Source organism: Mesoplodon densirostris, chromosome 9 (genome assembly GCF_025265405.1).
Source record: "Mesoplodon densirostris isolate mMesDen1 chromosome 9, mMesDen1 primary haplotype, whole genome shotgun sequence".
In the NCBI taxonomy this organism is placed as follows: domain Eukaryota; kingdom Metazoa; phylum Chordata; class Mammalia; order Artiodactyla; family Ziphiidae; genus Mesoplodon; species Mesoplodon densirostris.
Genome location: NC_082669.1, coordinates 64,261,085 through 64,279,579, shown reverse-complemented (window position 1 = coordinate 64,279,579; position 18,495 = coordinate 64,261,085). Strand labels below are relative to the sequence as shown.

Below are 18,495 nucleotides of genomic sequence, written 5' to 3'. Positions count from 1 at the left end.
GAAAAACTATTGTGAGAGAATCTGAAAAAGGAAAGAGCAAGCAGCAGGCTGAACAGCTGCAGAACCCACTGGGATGCTCCAGCCAAGCCAAAACTTCTCTAGTTTTTAACCCAGGTTTTCTTTCTTCAGCCTTTAGGATCAAGCCTAAGGCTGAGCAGCATGGAGAACACACAGGAGCCTCGACCGGGGAAACCAGCTCTTTAGATCCTTTTACCTCCTGGCCAGTGACTATGGGGGAGGGCCTTGCGTGTGAAATGATGTCATCCTCTCTTTGCTCTAATTCCTTGACTTTTAAACTGACACTGACGGACTGCATGGGGCACAACATTTGACCCAGTTAGCAGTTGATTTAATCTGACTAGAATGTTTCAACTTCTAAATCCCTATTTGTCTAAATAAGTGGTTTTTAAAGGAAATCAGTCACTTTATTATTAAGTAATTTTTTTCTTAAAAAAATTTGACAATGTTTGGAGAAATCTGTCCAGCCAGAGTGCCCTCTAGTGTCCATTCATAGAATTTCCATAATACATGCTTTGAGGGGAAAATGTAATGAAGGGTGGCCACAATCATTGTTAGTTCTTGGTTGGATTCCCAGGCTTGTGTACATCCCTGCTAGCTTCTGTGATGAGTGTTCAAATGCTAGAGCGGGAAAGTCAATAAGGTGTCTGTCTCTCTGTCTCCCTCCCTCCTTCTATCCCTCCTTTCCCCCGTCCCCCCTCTTTTTTTGAGTTCTTAGAAAACAAGCGGAAAAACTTTAATAGGAGGATTGTCCTTGTTTATTTTCTTAAAAGTATAATGGAAAAGTCGCGTCTTACTTCTTAAATGTCAGACTCCATATTATTCAGATTTTCTTTTTGGCTTTAAAAAATGTTTCAGACACTAAAGAGAATTTTTAAAATTTCTAATAAACCTAACACTTTGAATAAATCACAAACTACGTGTAATAAGATGAACGCCCTCCTGACACGCTAATGTGACCGGTTGTGTTGGAATTGCCAAGGAGCCTGCTGTTTGAGAGCCATATAACAAAACTAAGATGACAACCCTGATCCAGCATGTGTCTCCACAGTTATCCCCTCAGAATTCAAAGATGACATTCCAATGATGGAAGTTGTCAGCACGTGTATGTTCTGCCTGGTTAGTGAATACAGGGACATCTTATTGATATTGCTTGCATTCTTTTTGCATTAACTCATCAAAACTCAATTATCATGAAATTCAAAACAGGAAACAGTTCTCAGTGTAACAAAAGCAGCCAGTGTACTTAACTCTGTGCTGTGTTTCAGGCGACCCACATTGTATAAGTGACAAAGCATTTATTACCCGGTTTATTGTGGTATTATAGAGCGGAGAGCGCTAAATAATCAATCAGTTAATGGTCTGTATGGCAGTTTGAACACATCACATCCATTGTGCTTATGCTGTTAGAAGGATGAGCTGATAACTCCAGTGTATGTTGCATGTTTATTCAGAGCCTAATGTCCTAAACTAGGGCTGACAGAAATCTTGGAAAATGCAGCTTTAGCACTGGCAGCTTCAAAGTTGCTAAAATATTTTAGAAATAACTTTGAGAAGCTTTGGGTACAAAAGTCCCTAAAGATAAGAGCTGGAATTATCCTTTAGATTACTTTCATTTTATTCTCTTCCTTTAACCAGCTTTATGTTTTGAAAAAGTTTAAATTTAGGGACTTCCCTGGCGGTCCAGGGGTTAAGACTTCGCCTTCCAATGCAGGGGGTGCAGGTTCGATCCCTGGTCTGGGGAGTTAAGATCCCACATACCTCGTGACCAGAAAAACAAAACATAAAAAAAGCAGAAGCAATATTGTAACAAATTCAATAAAGACTTTAAAAATGGTCCATATCAAAGTATATATATATATATATGCCATTGAGGCATTTTTTTTTGAAGTTTAAATTTCAAAAAGTTTTTTTGTTACCTTGTTTGGTTATATTTGTACCTTAGCTCCTTTATTATTATTATTTTTATGATGTGTCCTAAATTCTGTACGGTGCTTATTTCACAATGTGTTTATCACATCTCATGGATATTGCTCATTATACAGGGAGGCTGACTCATCTTCAAAACATGTTGCAACGGGCTTCCCTGGTGGCGCAGTGGTTGAGAGTCCGCCTGCCGATGCAGGGGACACGGGTTCGTGCCCCGATCCCGGAAGATCCCACATGCCGCGGAGCGGCTGGGCCCGCGAGCCATGGCCGCGGAGCCTGTGTGTCCGGAGCCTGTGCTCCGCAACGGGAGAGGCCACAGCAGTGAGAGGCCCGCGTACAGCAAAAAAAAAAAAAAAAAAAACAAAAACATGTTGCAAGTGGGCTTAGGTTTGTTATAGAAAATAAGTGGGAAGTAACTTAGGTGCTGGTTTGAAGAAACATGTTCAATTACAAGTTTTAGGTAAAAACAAGAAAAGGAGAGAGGAAAGAAAAGACATTCAAAATTAGATCTTTTTGAAAATGGTCCTTAATTAGATGAGAGCAAGAAGTAGGATTCTTGTGTGGATGTTATAAAGTGTTCTTTGAATGAGGGCAGAATTTTTTTAGACTTTTGGTGGTTTGGAGTGGCCCTTTAATTGCTATTTGTTCATTTTTAAGTGAGGGGCCATTACATAAAAGATCTAACTCTTGTTTTCTCTGTCTTCTTCCTAGGAGATAAAAGCACCGATTATGCTAATTTTTACCAGGGTTTGTGGGACTGCACAGGAGCTCTTTCTGATGAATTGTCATTTAAACGTGGTGATGTGATTTACATTCTTAGCAAGGTAAGCAGATACCCCAAAATGACAACTGTAAAGCATGAATACAAAGCTGCATTTTTATGCATTTGGATCTACAACACTAGGGAAAAAATGCCAACTGGAATTCTTCTAGGTCCTTGTTAACAATTGGGAGTTCACAATAATTATTTTGTCAAGTGAAATGTAATCAAATTTTAAACACAATCAGATAACAGGATTCAACTTAACAGTGTGTTTACCTATCACTTCAGCCTTTGGCTCACATCCACACACTGTCTTCTCCAGAAACAATATACTTATGTGAAAGTTAACATTGTAAGGTATTAGGTTATTTATTATGTTTTTCTTTCCTCTTCCTTTTTATTCTTCTGTGTGCTTATTCTGATTTTGTCTGCCATTCACTACTGGTAACACTGTGTTTATAGAACAAGTTTTTCATCTTTATGTAAATACATTGGGTGTTCCGACAATTTAAAAGCAATACTTTTCTATTCAGACAGGTTTAGGTAATTTTTTTAAAGTTTAACAGAATTGTATTTGTAAACATAATAGCAGAGTATATTGCTATGAACTCATCCTTATATATACAAAATCATTGTTTCTGCCTCTTAAGATACTGGATTATTCAAAATGCTTCTGGCCTTAGATCTAAAAGTCAAGATTCTTAATTGATTATACTTCTAATGACATGCCTGAGCTCCTTTAACTTTCATATTTTAACTTTGCCTACTGTAATATGGGGGTTAAAAAATATCTCCCTCAGTCTACTTCATGAGGCCACATTAGAAACAAATGATGTATGGAGACTATTTAACTATAAGTAAAGAAATGTTACATAAATCATAAGTCTAGGAGTTTAATGTGCTTTGTTGATTAGAGAAATATTTTGGAAAGATTATGACTTATTCAGAAAGATAATATGACTTATTAGATACAGAAGAGAATTTGGAAATAAGGTCACTTATTGAATTCAAACACTAGTTGACTGGTGCATAAAATCATACACAGAAAATCATAGAACATTTGAGTGAGAGATCTTAGGGCTCATCTATCTATCCTTGGTTTTACAGATGAGGGTATTTGGGTCAAGAAAGTGCCAGAGCCAGTACTTAACAAGGTGTTTTGACTCCCAGGTCAGAGCTTTCTGCTCTGTTTTTTTCTTATGCCTGTATCTGTCTTCCTTCCTTTTCCCTCTCTTCTTCCCCCCCTTCTTCCCCCCCTTCCCCCACCGCCTCTTTCCTTACCTGTATTTAACTTGTAACTGTCGTAAAGTGCCTAAAATGTGCAAGGGCCCATTCTAGGCACCAGGAATCCAAAAAAAAAAAAAAAAAAGAGAGAGAGAGAGAGATAAGCCCTTGTAGATTGGAGGAAAATAGTAAGTAAATACAGCCTACTGTGATCATTGCTGGTTGAGGTGCCCAAATAAGACTTGTCCCTTATTTCTCAGTCCTCTGCTTGCTAGTGTATTTTTTTTTTTTTTAGAAAGATACAGTTCTTGGAAGCTATAGATTGCCATATCACAACTCTTGGATTAAGCCCATTACAGAGCATTCAATAGTCCTGTGTTAAAATGACAGCTTTTTGAGTCAGTTACTTAATATAGAAAGCAAACTGATTAGTTTCAGTTCTTGAAAAGAAACTTTCTTGGAATCATTCCTCAAATTTACTTAGCTCACAGTTTCTTTCACCAATTTAGCTGCATAAAATTAAATTGTGTGTAAAATTGCATATAAAATTAAAAGGTTGATTAGCTTCCACTTGGAACTTCAGACTATAGGGATAAATGGCATGTAGCCAGTATGTTTGTATGGTAAAATATGAAACTTACAAAGCCCATGTGGGTTTGTTCTTGAAGCCTTCTTTATGAATCAAGTTGTCTTTGGTTTTTTTTTGGTTTTTTTTTCAAGTTGTCTTTGTTGCTGAAAGCCTCAGAGTACCAGCCTCTGGGACAGGCTGTGGCGCAAGCAGCGTTCCCATAGGCTTGTCTTATTTCTGCCATTGCCTCATAAAATCATTTTCTGTGAATATGAAATTGAAAGTACAATCATAGGTGTGTACCATATTTCTAGGATTCTGGGGGAAGTCATTCCTTTTCTCCCAAACCTGTTTTGTGATGATTGTAATTTTATATGTGAAGCCTGTCATAGAGCTAAGGGTGGTAGTCCACCTCACAGGAAGAATATACTCCTATCTAAAATTTCTAAATGCTGTTATTTGGGTATGGGCTGCCTGAAAATACTTCCTTTATCAGCCTTTCACAAGGTTTAAATTTCCACCGGCAGCATTTCATGAGAGGCCTTCTAGAGATGGGCATTTTATCTGGAGCTCATTTTGGTTTTTGAAAGAAGAGACAAGGCTTTGTTAGCACATTATCACCATTGGCTGGATGAGTAAATACCCATATTTACCCAGCTGCGGACCTAGTAGAATCAACCAGGTTGATCTTAGTGAGGGTGAAAGGAGGACAGTTAGTTTTCTCTTGATGGAATTTGGACAAATTCTGGGCTGTTGATGAGCATCTTGGCTATTTGTTGTCAGGTTGCTTTGGGGTTCAGGATATATTTATGAAGACTCTTACTTCCCCACTTGGCTTTGGGTGAGTTCAGATAGGAACCTCTGATGATTCTTTAATTTTATATTTGCTTGGTCTTCCAGTTTTTATAAAAATGTTGGCAAACATAGACCATAAGTTAATATCATAAATTTATTTAATATGTGAATGATGACAGCAGTTTGAATGATGAGTATCATTATAAATTCAGAACTCAAGGCCCTTAGAAGAAGAGAGCAAAGAATTGCTCAAAAGGACTTGTTTCTAGATCAAGGTAGAGCTGATGCTATGTATTGATTTTTTTAAGTGCAATAAATATAGAAATCACTAGCATTGTTATATGCCTAGAAATTTGTTTAATCTTTCTCAGAGTTATATTTAGATTCCATGGTGATGGAATGAAAATTTACCGTTTAAATTTATTTTTTACACCATCTAGTGGCTCAGAATGAGTGGTGCAGGTAATTGCAGCTAATGTGCACAATCAAAATGATGTCATAAATCCAACTTTAAATTTAGCTATGGGTTATTACTTTCCTATCTCATGTCAATGAAGTATAAGCATTAATCATGAAAATTCTTTTCATCATTCTGAATTAAATGTAAAAATTGTATACTTAAGGAAAAATGCATTTTAAGGAGTCTAACAGTATTTATAGAGACATAAAAAATGTGTACTTAGTAAAAAAAAATTAGTGCCACAACTTTTCTAATAAAAAATGCCATTTAAAAGATTTCAAAGAAACACAACTTGCTTTTTATAATTAACTGATCTATAGTTTGCAGTATTTAATTATCGTTAATTTGACTTACCTTCTAGAAGCTTGTTAGTTCTGAAAATAATCTTTTTAAAAAAGGCAACACAAAATAGTTTAAGAAGAGATACATTCTTTTCAATATAAATAAACCTTTAGACAAATCAAGAAATAAAATGGCATGTACTATAATAAAGAATATTTTAATTTTGTAAATATAATGACAAAAAGATTTAGCTAGTTTGATGATTAGGCTCTCTGTATTAAAATTCACTATAGAAATCTAGTTTGATTTTAAAATTCAGTCTTTTTTTTTCTATTTTTGCAAGGAAGCCTTGATGGGGTGTCAGCTGTGCTCAGTCTGCCTGGGGGTGATTTATTTATTTTAAGCCTCTTTTGAGTTATACAGATCTTAGCTTTTCTTTCTTTCTTTACTTTTTTCTTTCTTTCTTTCTTTTTTTAGTGAAAATCAAATGTTACAATAAAGAAGGAAGAGAAGGCAGCTACCCTGCCCTTCCCCTTCCCTTTTTAACATTTTCCAATTAGCAGCTGCCATGTGACCCCTGGCTGAGCTAGCCCCTCCTTCAAAGTGTCTGGCATTTTCTTGGTTTTAACCTTTGAACCTTACTAATAATAAATCTAAATACTACTTGCCTAAAAATGCAAGCCTATAACTTTTTGCTTACAGGTCTTTTCATATAACATTGCTGCTGTTTTTTTATGTGTTAAAACATTTTATATACTTCAATAGTTCAGTGGAGATTTAGAAATTCCCCCCCCCACAAAGATGGAAGGTATTTATAGGGAGGGATGAAAGTGAAATATGTGATTTTTTTTTTAAAACAAGGTACAATTACCTTTTTTTTTTTAAATTTATTTTTGGCTGCGTTGGGTCTTCATTGCCGCACAGGGACTTTCTCTAGTTGTGGACAGCAGGAGCTACTCTTCATTGTGGTGCATGGGCTTCTCACTGCAGGGGCTTCTCTTGTGGCGGAGCATGGGCTCTAGGCGTGCGGGCTTCAGTAGTTGTGGCATGCAGGCTCAGTAGTTGTGGCACATGGGCTCTAGAGCGCAGGCTCAGTAGTTGTGGTGCATGGGCTTAGTTGCTCCGTGGCATGTGGGATCTTCCCGGACCAGGACTCGAACCTGAGTCCCCTGCATTGGCAGGTGGATTCTTAACCACTGCTCCACCAGGGAGGTCTCCAGGAATATGTGATTTTTATGACAGCTGCTTTGTTAGTGAAGTTATTATGAAACACAAGGCCTACTTTCAGATTTATTTGATGGGGAAATTCATATTTGAGATTGCAAATCTTTTATTTTTATTTATTTATTTATTTATTTTTTAGGAATCAGGTTGTTTAAAATCATGCTAAATTATTTTACTGGTTTGCATTTCAATTTTATTACCACCTTAAACATGGACACAATATCATAGTTAATAGTATTGTCCTAGAACCGTGTTTATGGAGTTTTATAATTTTCATTGCAGGATCCAGGTTATATAGCTACAGGCATATTATAGTCCCACATAGCTCTTTGGCTATTTTATTCTATTTGCTGTTCTGGATTTACATTGTCTATTAGTTTATCCTTCAATCTGTACTCACCAGTAAATTGCTAACCACATTCCTATTCTTACTTTTAAGGCAATAAATTATTTTTAGAGGCTTAATGACAGAAGAGCTATGCTTCAGCAGAAAAGAGGCATGCTGCTTGTCTGCTATTAACAGAAAAATAAGAGCGTTAAGAATCCTGGAATATTTCATCTAGTCTAGGACACATGTGACTTGGGCTTTGCAGCTTTTTGAGACATTTTTTATTAAGTCAAAAACAGGAAATGTGGGTTGACAGTGTTCACTAATATACAGTAAAAGGGCATTTTTTTAGTGTGTGTTGTTTGGAGTTTCGAGCATTGCTTCCCTTTGTAGCTGTGACTTTTTCCAGTGATTGGTGAAATGTAACTGTCACTGATCATTTGCTTCTCATTGTGAAAATGTAAAAATTCTGTTACTAAGGCTTTTTTGGCTTCAGACTTACCAGAAAAACAAATAAAATGAAAGTCTTGCTGAGCTCTACTGGCAGAGGGAAATAAAGAATTCCTTTTTAGCTCTCTTAGTTTTTCCTTTGTGACCATCTGACTCCATGTGCCACATACAGCAAAACCACCTGCTGAAGAGTAACCAGGACACCTCAATATAGGACATACCTTGATGATACTACGCTAGTTCCCTAAATGTTATCACATCTTGTAGTCTTTTGGGAAGGAGGAGGAGTGTTTGTACTTGTCATTGCGGTTGTTTGGGTCTGATGGCATTTAGTTTCTATGCTAAATGCCCACGGTGAAGCATAGTGGGCAGACCTATGCTATGCTTATAATCTCTCCCTGGTGGCGATAAGCAGTGTATGGAAACAGCACTACGTCAGAAGATGTTCTCATTCCACTCATGGGACTCTTGTTACCTATTTGCAAAAACCATGCTCTAGTACTTCCCGATTTTCTCTTACATAAAATGGAGGGAGCATTCCAGGAAAATGTTGACAGATGAAAGGGGAAGGTGCCTGCAGAAGACAGGCTGTCAGGCTGAGCCCCTGCAGTGGCTTGAGAAGTAAAGGAGAAACCAGAAGGCAGTGTCAGAGAGGCAAGTTACGCAGAGGTGGCAGTGAAGGGGCTGCTATGGCTGCAGAGCCTACACGGTGTAATTCTGCATGGAGTAAGCAAAGGTTTTCCAGGAGCAAACCAAAACAACCTTAAAGAAAAGCACCATGTTGGTGAGTAAAAAGAAAAAATCTTAAATGGAAAAATCCATGATTTTTTTATGCCCTTCTGCTCTCCCCCGAGCCCCCCACAAAAATCAGGAGCTCCCTCAATGTATATATGGCACATTCTCACTCTTTTGAGATGTCTCCTTTCTTATCCCTTTAAAGATCAGATTCCCTTTGGAACAGCCCGTAATAATCAGGTTGCCTTATGGTGCACTCCAAAATGCTCTGTTTTTTTGTTGTTGTTGTTGCCCTGGTATTTTGCTACACCAGTTAGTGGGAAGGCAGAGAGGGAGGGGATGAAAAAGTATTTATTGCATACCTTGTTCTAGGTACTCAATGTGCTTTCATTCCTCTGATTCTTAAGGTAACCCTACAAAGGATATGGTACTATCAATATAATTTTGCAGGTAAGAAAACTGATGCTTAGTAAGCTTATTATGTAAATCACCTGAGGATACCAGCTAGGAAGTACCTTCTCCTGGAATCAACGCAGATCTGAGCCTAAAGGCTTTTCTCTTTCCATTTTGCTATACCTACGTGGGCCATGACCAGGATTATCCGTTTCCCTGTCTCAATTCCTTGAGGTAGACACTGTGTCTTAAGTATTTTTGAATCCCCAATATCTAACATTATGGCAGATAGATGTTTAATATATGTTTATGAAAATATAGTTAAAAATAGGAAATAATTGGGACTTCCCTGGTGGTGCAGTGGTTAGAATCCTCCTGCCAATGCAGGGGACACGGGTTCGAGCCCCGGTCCAGGAAGATCCCACATGCCGTGGAGCAACTAATCCCTTGCGCCACAGCTACTGAGCCTGCGCTCTAGAGCCCATGTGCCACAGCTACTGAGTCTGTGCTCTAGAGCCTGCAAGCCACAAGTACTGAGCCTGCGTGCTGCAACTACTAAAGCCCGCGAGCCTAGAGCCTGTGCTCCGCAACAACCAGAGAAAGCCTGCGCGCAGTAAGGAAGACCCAATGCAGCCAAAAATAAATAAATAAATTTACATTTAAAAAAAAAAAGGAAATAATCCTGAACTTCTTAAAGGAATTTAGAATGGTAGAATTGTAGAGGTAGGGGAACCTTAGTGCTAGCTCTTCACTTTATAGGTGAGAAGATCTTGAGGCTCCACATAATTGGGGAAAAATAAATAAAAGGCTAATGGAAAAAAGGACGGCCTCTGGAGACCTTAAAAGACAATGGAGTTTCTACGCTTGAACTTCCTGAGCTTCTTGGCAGCCAAACTGAAAAAGGGAGAGACAAGGAGCTAATAATTCTTTTTAATCATAAAGGAGGAAGCTTGGCTTTTCCCAGCACTGGCTACTTAAAAAAAAAAAAATCTCATGTGAATTTCTAGAATCTTCGCTGATTATCTGACCTCAACAACTTTATATAATAAGAACAGTGGCAGATATTACCCTCAACAACAAAAAATTTATAGTACATATAACAAGAGATTTCATATAGGTAATTCTGTGAGGGTCCAAATGTATAATAATTAGACTTACTGATTTATGTTAAGTACGTAACTGGATTATTGTGGAGTCTCAAAGAGTGATATAAATGTAAAAAAAAAAATCACCCCTAAAGAACTTGGGGATTGCCCAAGGTCACATACCTAGTTAGTAGCAAGCTGGAGACTCTCAATCTTCTGAGAAAATAATCACAAGAATAAGAAGCAGCAGCTGAAAAACTAGCAGATTTTCCCCTAGACCTGCCACACTGTTTCTGCCTTTGCAGAGTTCTGTCTTAACCTCTTCCGTACTTACAGTAAATTCAACTGAAGCCATTTCTTCGAAGAACTAGAATTATTTGGTCCCAGTTCTTCAGGGGGCAGGTATCTTTCTTTCTGCAAATGGAATTTCGGCTCTTTAGACAAGGTATGCTATACAGCACATTGGAAAACGTGACGGGCCGCAGCCAGCCATGTCGAGGAGCAGCACACTTCATATTGTGAAGCTAAACATACTTCAGAACAAATGTTTGTTTAGTCATTACTAAAATTCTTCAAGTATGTCCAATATACACATAGAAAATATATTCCTATTGGAAATTACCCTTCTTAAGAAAACATTTAGGAGGGTCATCTGGTGCATCATCCAAAATGAAGAAAAACGATGTTTGTTTCATCATGAAGTACATATTTATTGAACATCTTTTACACATCCTGGAGTGTGGGGCATACAGTTTGAGTGTAAGACATTGCCATGATCTCAGTGAGTTTCTACTTTATTTTAGTTGAACGGACAAAACTAAAGTACATAAACTCCACTGAGGAATAAATACTCAGCTTGAAATGGGAGATGTAAGTATGGATTAGATAATTGAGAGAAAAATTCATGAAAGCTGGGTAACCTGAGTCGAGTCTTAGTTACTAGATAGGCTTTGGATGAGGGAGGGGAGATACCCCTTGGGGAAGGAGTGCCACATACAGAGGCAGGAATGAGTGCAGCACAGAAGGTTGGGCTGTGGGACCAGAGCAGTGAGAGGAGTTTGTAGTTAAAGCACTGGGGGGCTAGTATACATTCCTGAGCAGCCGAGTAAACTGACAAAGGCCGTTTCCGGGAAGTACAGAGAGGCAGAGTGGATGATGCAAAAATCCAGGGTGAGGCGATGAAGGTCTGAACTGGAACAGTTATCAGTCATGTACTGGTTGGTGAAATACACTGAGTACCAAGGCCACCCACTACTGAGCATGATTTGATCTTTCTTTGCCTAACAGTATTTAAGAATCATCAGTCTGCATATCAGTTTTTACTTTATGCCATTGTAAATGTTGACAGTGTAGAAATTTGAATTAAGTGTATCTTGACTCTGGAATATAAACTAAAATTTGTTACAGGAATTAAGTTCTTACTATCACCTTCCTTGCTCGTCTTTTGTCTCTCTCGCTTTAAAAATGGAGTGCGGGGCTTCCCTGCTGGCGCAGTGGTTGAGAGTCCACCTGCTGATGCAGGGGACACGGGTTCATGCCCCGGTCCGGGAAGATCCAGTGCACGGAGGAAAAAAATAGTAATTCTTTGAATTAGAGTAACTCAAAGTCACATTTGCATAGTAAATTATAAAGTAGTGAGGTTGATTTCCATGAGCTGCTAAGAGACTTAGGTTGGTAAAGCAGGTTCGTGATGGTGGTATTCAAACATCAGGGAGGATCTTAGAAATTGTTAGTGTCCATTTCCTCATTTAAGGAATGAGTTAGGAGACTAAGATTCAAGCAGTTAAAGTGTAGATAATGATAGTAAAAAAAACGAAGTTGTCAAGTACCTGTTGTGCATTTTAAGACAACTTTTGAAATGATGGTTGTATAAGAAACGCTTCTTACAAAGGTTCTAATTGGAGATAGTAAAAAGGAAGAGATTGAAGAGGTAGCCTTGAAGAAAGCATTTCCATATTTTAAATAGTTGTCTAGTTTTCATGCTACTACAATGTTTATGAACAATTTGAAAAATCGAACATATCACAGTGAATAGTTGGAAAACAATGGTAAAGTCCACTGGTTCTGAAACTCAATGTAGTTTATATTTTGTGAATAAAATTACCTTTATTTCTGCACAAGGCTGGTATGTTTTGAAGCACAGATATACGTTTGGAGAAAAGAATATAGTCTTTTAACCTTTCTAACACCTGTTGCTTTCAAACAGATTGGTAACTACTTTCTGAAAGGGGTGGTACATCACAAAATCTTACTAATGTTTCAAGTTTCTGTTAAGGCAGCATTCTTTTACCATATGGTTTGTAGAAAGTGGATTAACATACTTGAGAAATGAGAATCGTGGTGCTGAAAAGGATTTAAGTAAATGTTGGCATCTTATTTAAGTGTAAAATAATACACTGGCAGAGAGAGAAGATTTAGTTAGTAAGTAAATGTGGACATATGTTTGCTATTGTGTTGGATAAAGTCTCTGTTTCACTTTATCAAAACTAGCCCTTTTTTTCCTGCCTTTTTACATAATCACTTTAATTTATTGCTTAATAATGATTAATTGAGGCCTAAAATTTTAACTATAAAATAAAACAAAAACTATTTTAATGATATAAAAATTGAAAACAGAGGAGTTAGATCACAACTGTTCAGTGCTGCTTTATGATTATTTTCTCAGATTATTGGGCAAGTTCAGCTTTCTTGCTTCTTTGACTGCCACATTACATTTTGCCTTGAAGCCATCCATTTTGCAGATATTAAATTTCTTTTGAGTACTATTTTTATACACTAAGCATCACTATACCTCTAGATCTTGATAGCATTACTACAGGAGGAGAAAGAAGCTTTGTGTTAGTAATTACCTAACATTGTCAGAAGCTGACTGCAGGCCTCTTTCTAGTGATAACAGAATAACTGCATAATGTAGCTTTATAGCACATGATTAATAGAAAATAATTACACGTCCTACAAAGGGATGCAATATTTCTTATAAATTGACTAGAATGGTTTCCTGTAGATTAAAGGACTCTTCATTATTTTATCAGTCCTCCTGAAGTACAGTCACTTGCCTATGTTAGCATTTCAGTTGATGTTAAGAGCCGAGTGGGGTGAAGAATACCAGATGGCAGAGCTTCTTGTACCTGAGATCTCGTGTGCCATCAAGATGACATGATGCTTCCTAACCTTTCAGAGATTTAGATGGCAGCCTGGTAGGACTTTTGTCTCTTTATTTTTTGTTTATTAACAAGATAAGGTGTGAGGGTTGTTTTTTTTTTTTAATGACCCACCCTTGACTTTTAGACCAATACTACAATTAGTATGTGGACAGCGAGACAACATTGTGTGGATTGCATTATTTTCCACTGTAAGTAATATATCATTCATAATCACATTTGTTTGGGGACAGCAAACAGGGAAGGCAAAGGAAGGCAGATTTTCTTCCTCCAAAGGAAAGCGTGTATGCTATTGAATCTTCAGGCTGGAGTTTAGAATACCGTACTCCAAGATGCATCTTCATTCCAATTTATAGGCTGCAAATGGTTTAATTGGGATTCATGTTGCTCAGGAGGCTCATATAGAGGATAGTAATGATAAAAGTAAAAGCTTCTGTGTTTGCAGTCTTGCTGACATACTCTAATGGCTGCAGTGTAAATCCATAAATTTGCCTACTAGATTTTTACCTCACTATGTTTTATCTTACCTCTTAATTCCACACAGGAGTGCTATATGGAATTCTTTACAAATGTAAAGTAATAAACATTCTGGTTTTTTATTTTTGCTCTTTTCTGATTTAAACCCGTTATATTTTAGAGTACTTTTATGAGGTGTGTATTTCGTATGCCTTTCAATTATTTTAAATCAATTTAGTGAAACATTTAAGATTATTTTAGCCTAAAACTTATTTTTTTCCAAGAATGTTACTTTTAAGGGATTTGTTTACAGCTGAATAAACTCCTCTGCTGTTTATTACTGTACTTTCTGTTTAATGAATCTTCTCAGTTGCCATCATGCAAAATTCTCTCATGTGTGAAGTATGTCATTGGTCCTTTGTTGAAGTGATTTGTTGGAAATCAATTTCTTAAATTTGGATGTGAGTGAGCTTTTTGAGAACAATAATGTGCCCTTAATTTAGAGTGTAGATTATAATTTCAAAACAGAATATTATAAAGTAATATGAACTTTCTGGTTTGTAACTTGAATCTAAACGTTGAAACCCAGATTGTAGGCTCTTCTCTGAAAGCAGGTTTGGGTCATAATATGCCCTCTCACTAAATGTATTCTGTTTTCCTATCCTTTGGGGGCCTAGTTCCTTTACCCTTCCCAAGTAATCAGCTGAAAAAAATCTTAGATGGGCATTGGATAAGAGCTTTCACACTTAGGCTTACTTTGTTAAGTATCCATTTTGAAATCTTACACTGTGGGCCTTTGGCCTCTGCAAGGTGAAATACATTTGTTTTTTTAAGCATTAGGCACTAATTGTATTCATTGCCTTAAAAAATTGAAAAGGGCAGTTTTATTAGGTACCTATTAGGATATAATGGTTACTAATCATAGCTTTCAGTAAGTTGGTATTTTCTTCTGACAAATATATTCTACATAGATTAGAGTCATCTTCACTGAGTTCTGGGCATCAGGCTATTTTCGTTGCTTAGAGAACTTTGTCCACTAAGTTCACACTATCAGGAAACTTTTAAAATCTGGAGTCGACTGCCTCATAAGCCAGAGCTGTGCCCTCATTAGAATCAGGCCTTTCTCCTCCACCCCCATTTTCCTTCCATCTTATTCTTACGAAAAACTTAATTCTGATACATCCCATTGTTTAAAAAAGTACTTATAGATTTTAATCTTGTAAGCTCTCTATTGATAGACTACATATCAGTACACACCTGGGAATGTTGCTACATTTGTATGGAAAAATTGTATTATTTTCCTTTCTGATGGTCAGTAGCATGGTTAGTCATCAGTACAAATGTTAAATCTGTACTGGTATTAACATTCCCTCCCCACATGTAACTCGGTATGCATATGCACATTTATCTGTGACTCAGATGTTGGTAATCATAGCCTATTGAATTACTTTGGGGATTGATTTTAAAAATTTATCTTATATGAAAAATTAAATTTGGGTCCTACAGTGCTTTTTCAGAGTATTGCTTTTGGGAGATATTATTCTTGAAACTTGTAATTCATTTTACTTTGTTTGTATCTCACTAAACATAAATAAATTTGAGATAAAAATACATTAGGCAATCTGGCAGACAAATGAGACCGGGTACAGTGTTCACTATGCCTAGAGCAGTGGTGTGTCTGTCAGCGGAGCAAAGGGAAGAAAAGGAGGCACAGGATTAGCTCACGCTGCAAAATAAACACAAAGGTGACTCATCAATCAGTCTTTTTTTACAGCTAGATTAATATTTTGCCTTATAATTTGAGATACTTTTATTTCCTATTGATCTTCCCCTATAAGAGTGAATCTAATACCTTTAAATTCCTTCCATTCATCCTTTACCTAATGTTGTTTGTGATCAATCAGAGGAACAATAAATGCCTTTGGGAAGCTTTTGAAAAGGAGCCCTTTTGTGAATTATTTTGGAAAGCCAGTTGGGGGAAGCATTATTAGTGTTTCCTTATTCTCTAATTTATCTGTTTAAAACGTCTATACTCATTTTTAGATTTTCCTAAGAAGGGGCATACCTCTACATCCTAAATCATTTTCAGTCATATGAGTTTAACTAGGAATTAAGTAGTTTATTGTGAAAAAAAAAAAAAGTCTATCCTTGCTAGATGATAAGCTCCTTGAAGGCAAAGATAGTATCCTAAGGATCCTGGCTATGACCTCCGGAGCCTCTAACACTGGTGTTTGCATAATAAAAGGTGTCCCCCAGGCTGTGTGTCTCTGTGTGTGTGTGTGTGTGTGTGTGTGTGTGTGTGTGTAAGAGAGAGAGATGGGGGAGAGAGAAGAAAAGGGGCCCAGAGAGCGGACTTCCTTATGTAGTTTCATTTGCTAGGTTTCTGTCCTAAGTGACTGTTTCTGTGTTCTACACTGTGAAATAAACAGGCTTTGTCTTATACATTAATTTAAATCTTTGCCTAACAGCATTTTTAAAGTGTTCAGAAACAAAAAAAGATTAAAATGTTTCAGTTTGCAGCTCAAGCTCCTATAACTTTATAAAAAGAAATAACATTTCTAAGAAGTTGCGTACAAAAAACATTGTACTTACACCCAGTCTGAAGGTTAATATTGCATATTGTTTTCAATTAGGAATACAATAGATATGGCTGGTGGGTAGGAGAAATGAAGGGAGCCATTGGCTTGGTGCCGAAAGCCTACATAATGGAGATGTATGATATTTGAGAGTCCTGGGTAAGTACATTTTAATCCAATATTCTGTAATAGCTCATATGTTCTCTTGGTCTCTGCGTTATGAGTCTTTGCCTTTTAAAAAGTCTTTGTAGTTTTCTGATAGCACAAAGATTATGCTCCCAAATCATCTTCTTCTTTAAAAAAAAAATCTAGTTTAGTTTTAAAAATAACTTCATAGAATTTACTTTGGAAATAAATAGATTATTTAGAGAAAATCCCTTTGATAATAACCAGCTGTTTTCCCAAACCTCCTCCGCTTTAGTAAAATACCACTTTTATGGCCTTTCTGAGGAGCTGAATTGACAAAATATTGAGTAAACATTCATTTTTTTCCTTGGCTAAAAATGTAACATTTTTCTAAGCAGGGAAAATCAACATTTTGCCTGAAGAAAAAAATTAAAATGCAACTTTCCCTTTCTGCCTGCAGAAAAGGAAGATTCCTCTGCTAGTGTGCAAATGCTTTGGATTGAGAATCATCGAGAAAGCATGAGTGACAGCTCATAACCTTTCTTTGTTTTGTTGAGCATCGTTTGTCTTTGTTGTTTTATGCATTCATTATAATATTCCTCTGATGTGAAATTAAATGAAGGATATTAATGTAAATTAGATGCAAGCAGTAAAGTTTTACCTGTTGCTGTTTTTCAAAGAAATAATCATAGGTTTATTTACTCATTTGATTTGTGTGAAAAATTCAGCACTATTTTATATGTATCACATAATCATTGCTACTTCTAGTAAGAGTTGTAATTTCTCTTAATACTGGATATCAATTATTTTTTAGAATTTAATATATAATTTCATAAAAATTTCAATTGAATGTATCACGCAAGTTTTTGGTAGATGCTGTCTAAAGAATGTAGCTTTGTTAAAACTTTGTAGATGAGTTATCTTAGTATTTATTTTTCAAACAGTAGTAACATGTTTTCATGAAAGAATTTTTACTGATTGGTGAATTTACTTTATGTTAAATATAGCCACAAGAAAGAAAAACAATAGAATTGCAAATGGGGAGTATACTGTCACCCTCTGCAACACACGTGAGGACCAGAACCATGGTTTGTGCAAAGCCCTTTACCAATAATAAATACCCCGGTTATATAATGGGCTTGCCAACATTTTCTGCTGTAGTTTTCTTTAAATTTAATGAAACAAAAATTGTGTGAGAGGTCCCATTCTGCCACTAATGTAATGGCATAAAGAATCTCAATGTATTCTCAAAGTCAGAAGACATAACTGAGTACTCTTACCCTGCCTGATTGTTACTGTGCTATTAAAGTCACACCACAAAACAGTGAAAGTCCAGATTTGGGCCCACTCTGCACCTCTGAAAGCAATGAGAAGAGAAGGAAGGCTCAGAGAGGAGGGTGTAGAAATCCGGTGGGAACATGTACCCAGGTACAGGTGAATGGAAGGGTAGTGTTAGTCTGATATTGGAGGTGTACGTTGTACTCCAGAGCAAGGTTTGTGGAGTTATATTATTACTTTTTCATGTATGTTTGAAATCAAAGGTATTTTAAATGTCTACAAGGTACCACTATGGTATATATATCAAAATATACTGCTGATTGGATAATTATTTGAAGTAAATATAATCTGCTAATATTGAATCCTTGATTAGAAGGTACTACTTTTGTTGAACTTTTCAGATCTTTGCATTAAAGATAAAGATTCTAACCATGCAGACGAGCCGATAATGTTTAAAAACCTCCATTATTTATAAAAACTATCTACAAGCAATATTTCAGAGTTTGTGTTTTACTATTATCCCCTCTGTACTGTGATTATCAGATTTCACATGTAAAAAATATATATTAATTTGGGGGATTGTGAGTGAATTCTAGTTGATATAGATTAGACCATGTCAAGTTAAAGCTTTCAGAAATTAATTT

The 18,495-nt window shown here is 36.6% G+C and overlaps 1 protein-coding gene across 1 annotated transcript in view; it reads left to right on the top strand.

Annotated features, from left to right (window-relative positions):
* Positions 1 to 17,349, top strand: part of SKAP2 (src kinase associated phosphoprotein 2) — a 150,043-nt gene extending 132,694 nt beyond the window's left edge. Inside the window, exons 11-13 of the mRNA XM_060108566.1 lie at positions 2,659 to 2,771; positions 16,505 to 16,606; positions 17,034 to 17,349. Coding sequence (XP_059964549.1) covers positions 2,659 to 2,771; positions 16,505 to 16,597 — 206 coding nt within the window. The 3' untranslated portion in view covers positions 16,598 to 16,606; positions 17,034 to 17,349. The remainder of the gene's footprint in view (positions 1 to 2,658; positions 2,772 to 16,504; positions 16,607 to 17,033) is intronic.
* Positions 17,350 to 18,495: the final 1,146 nt, after the last annotated feature.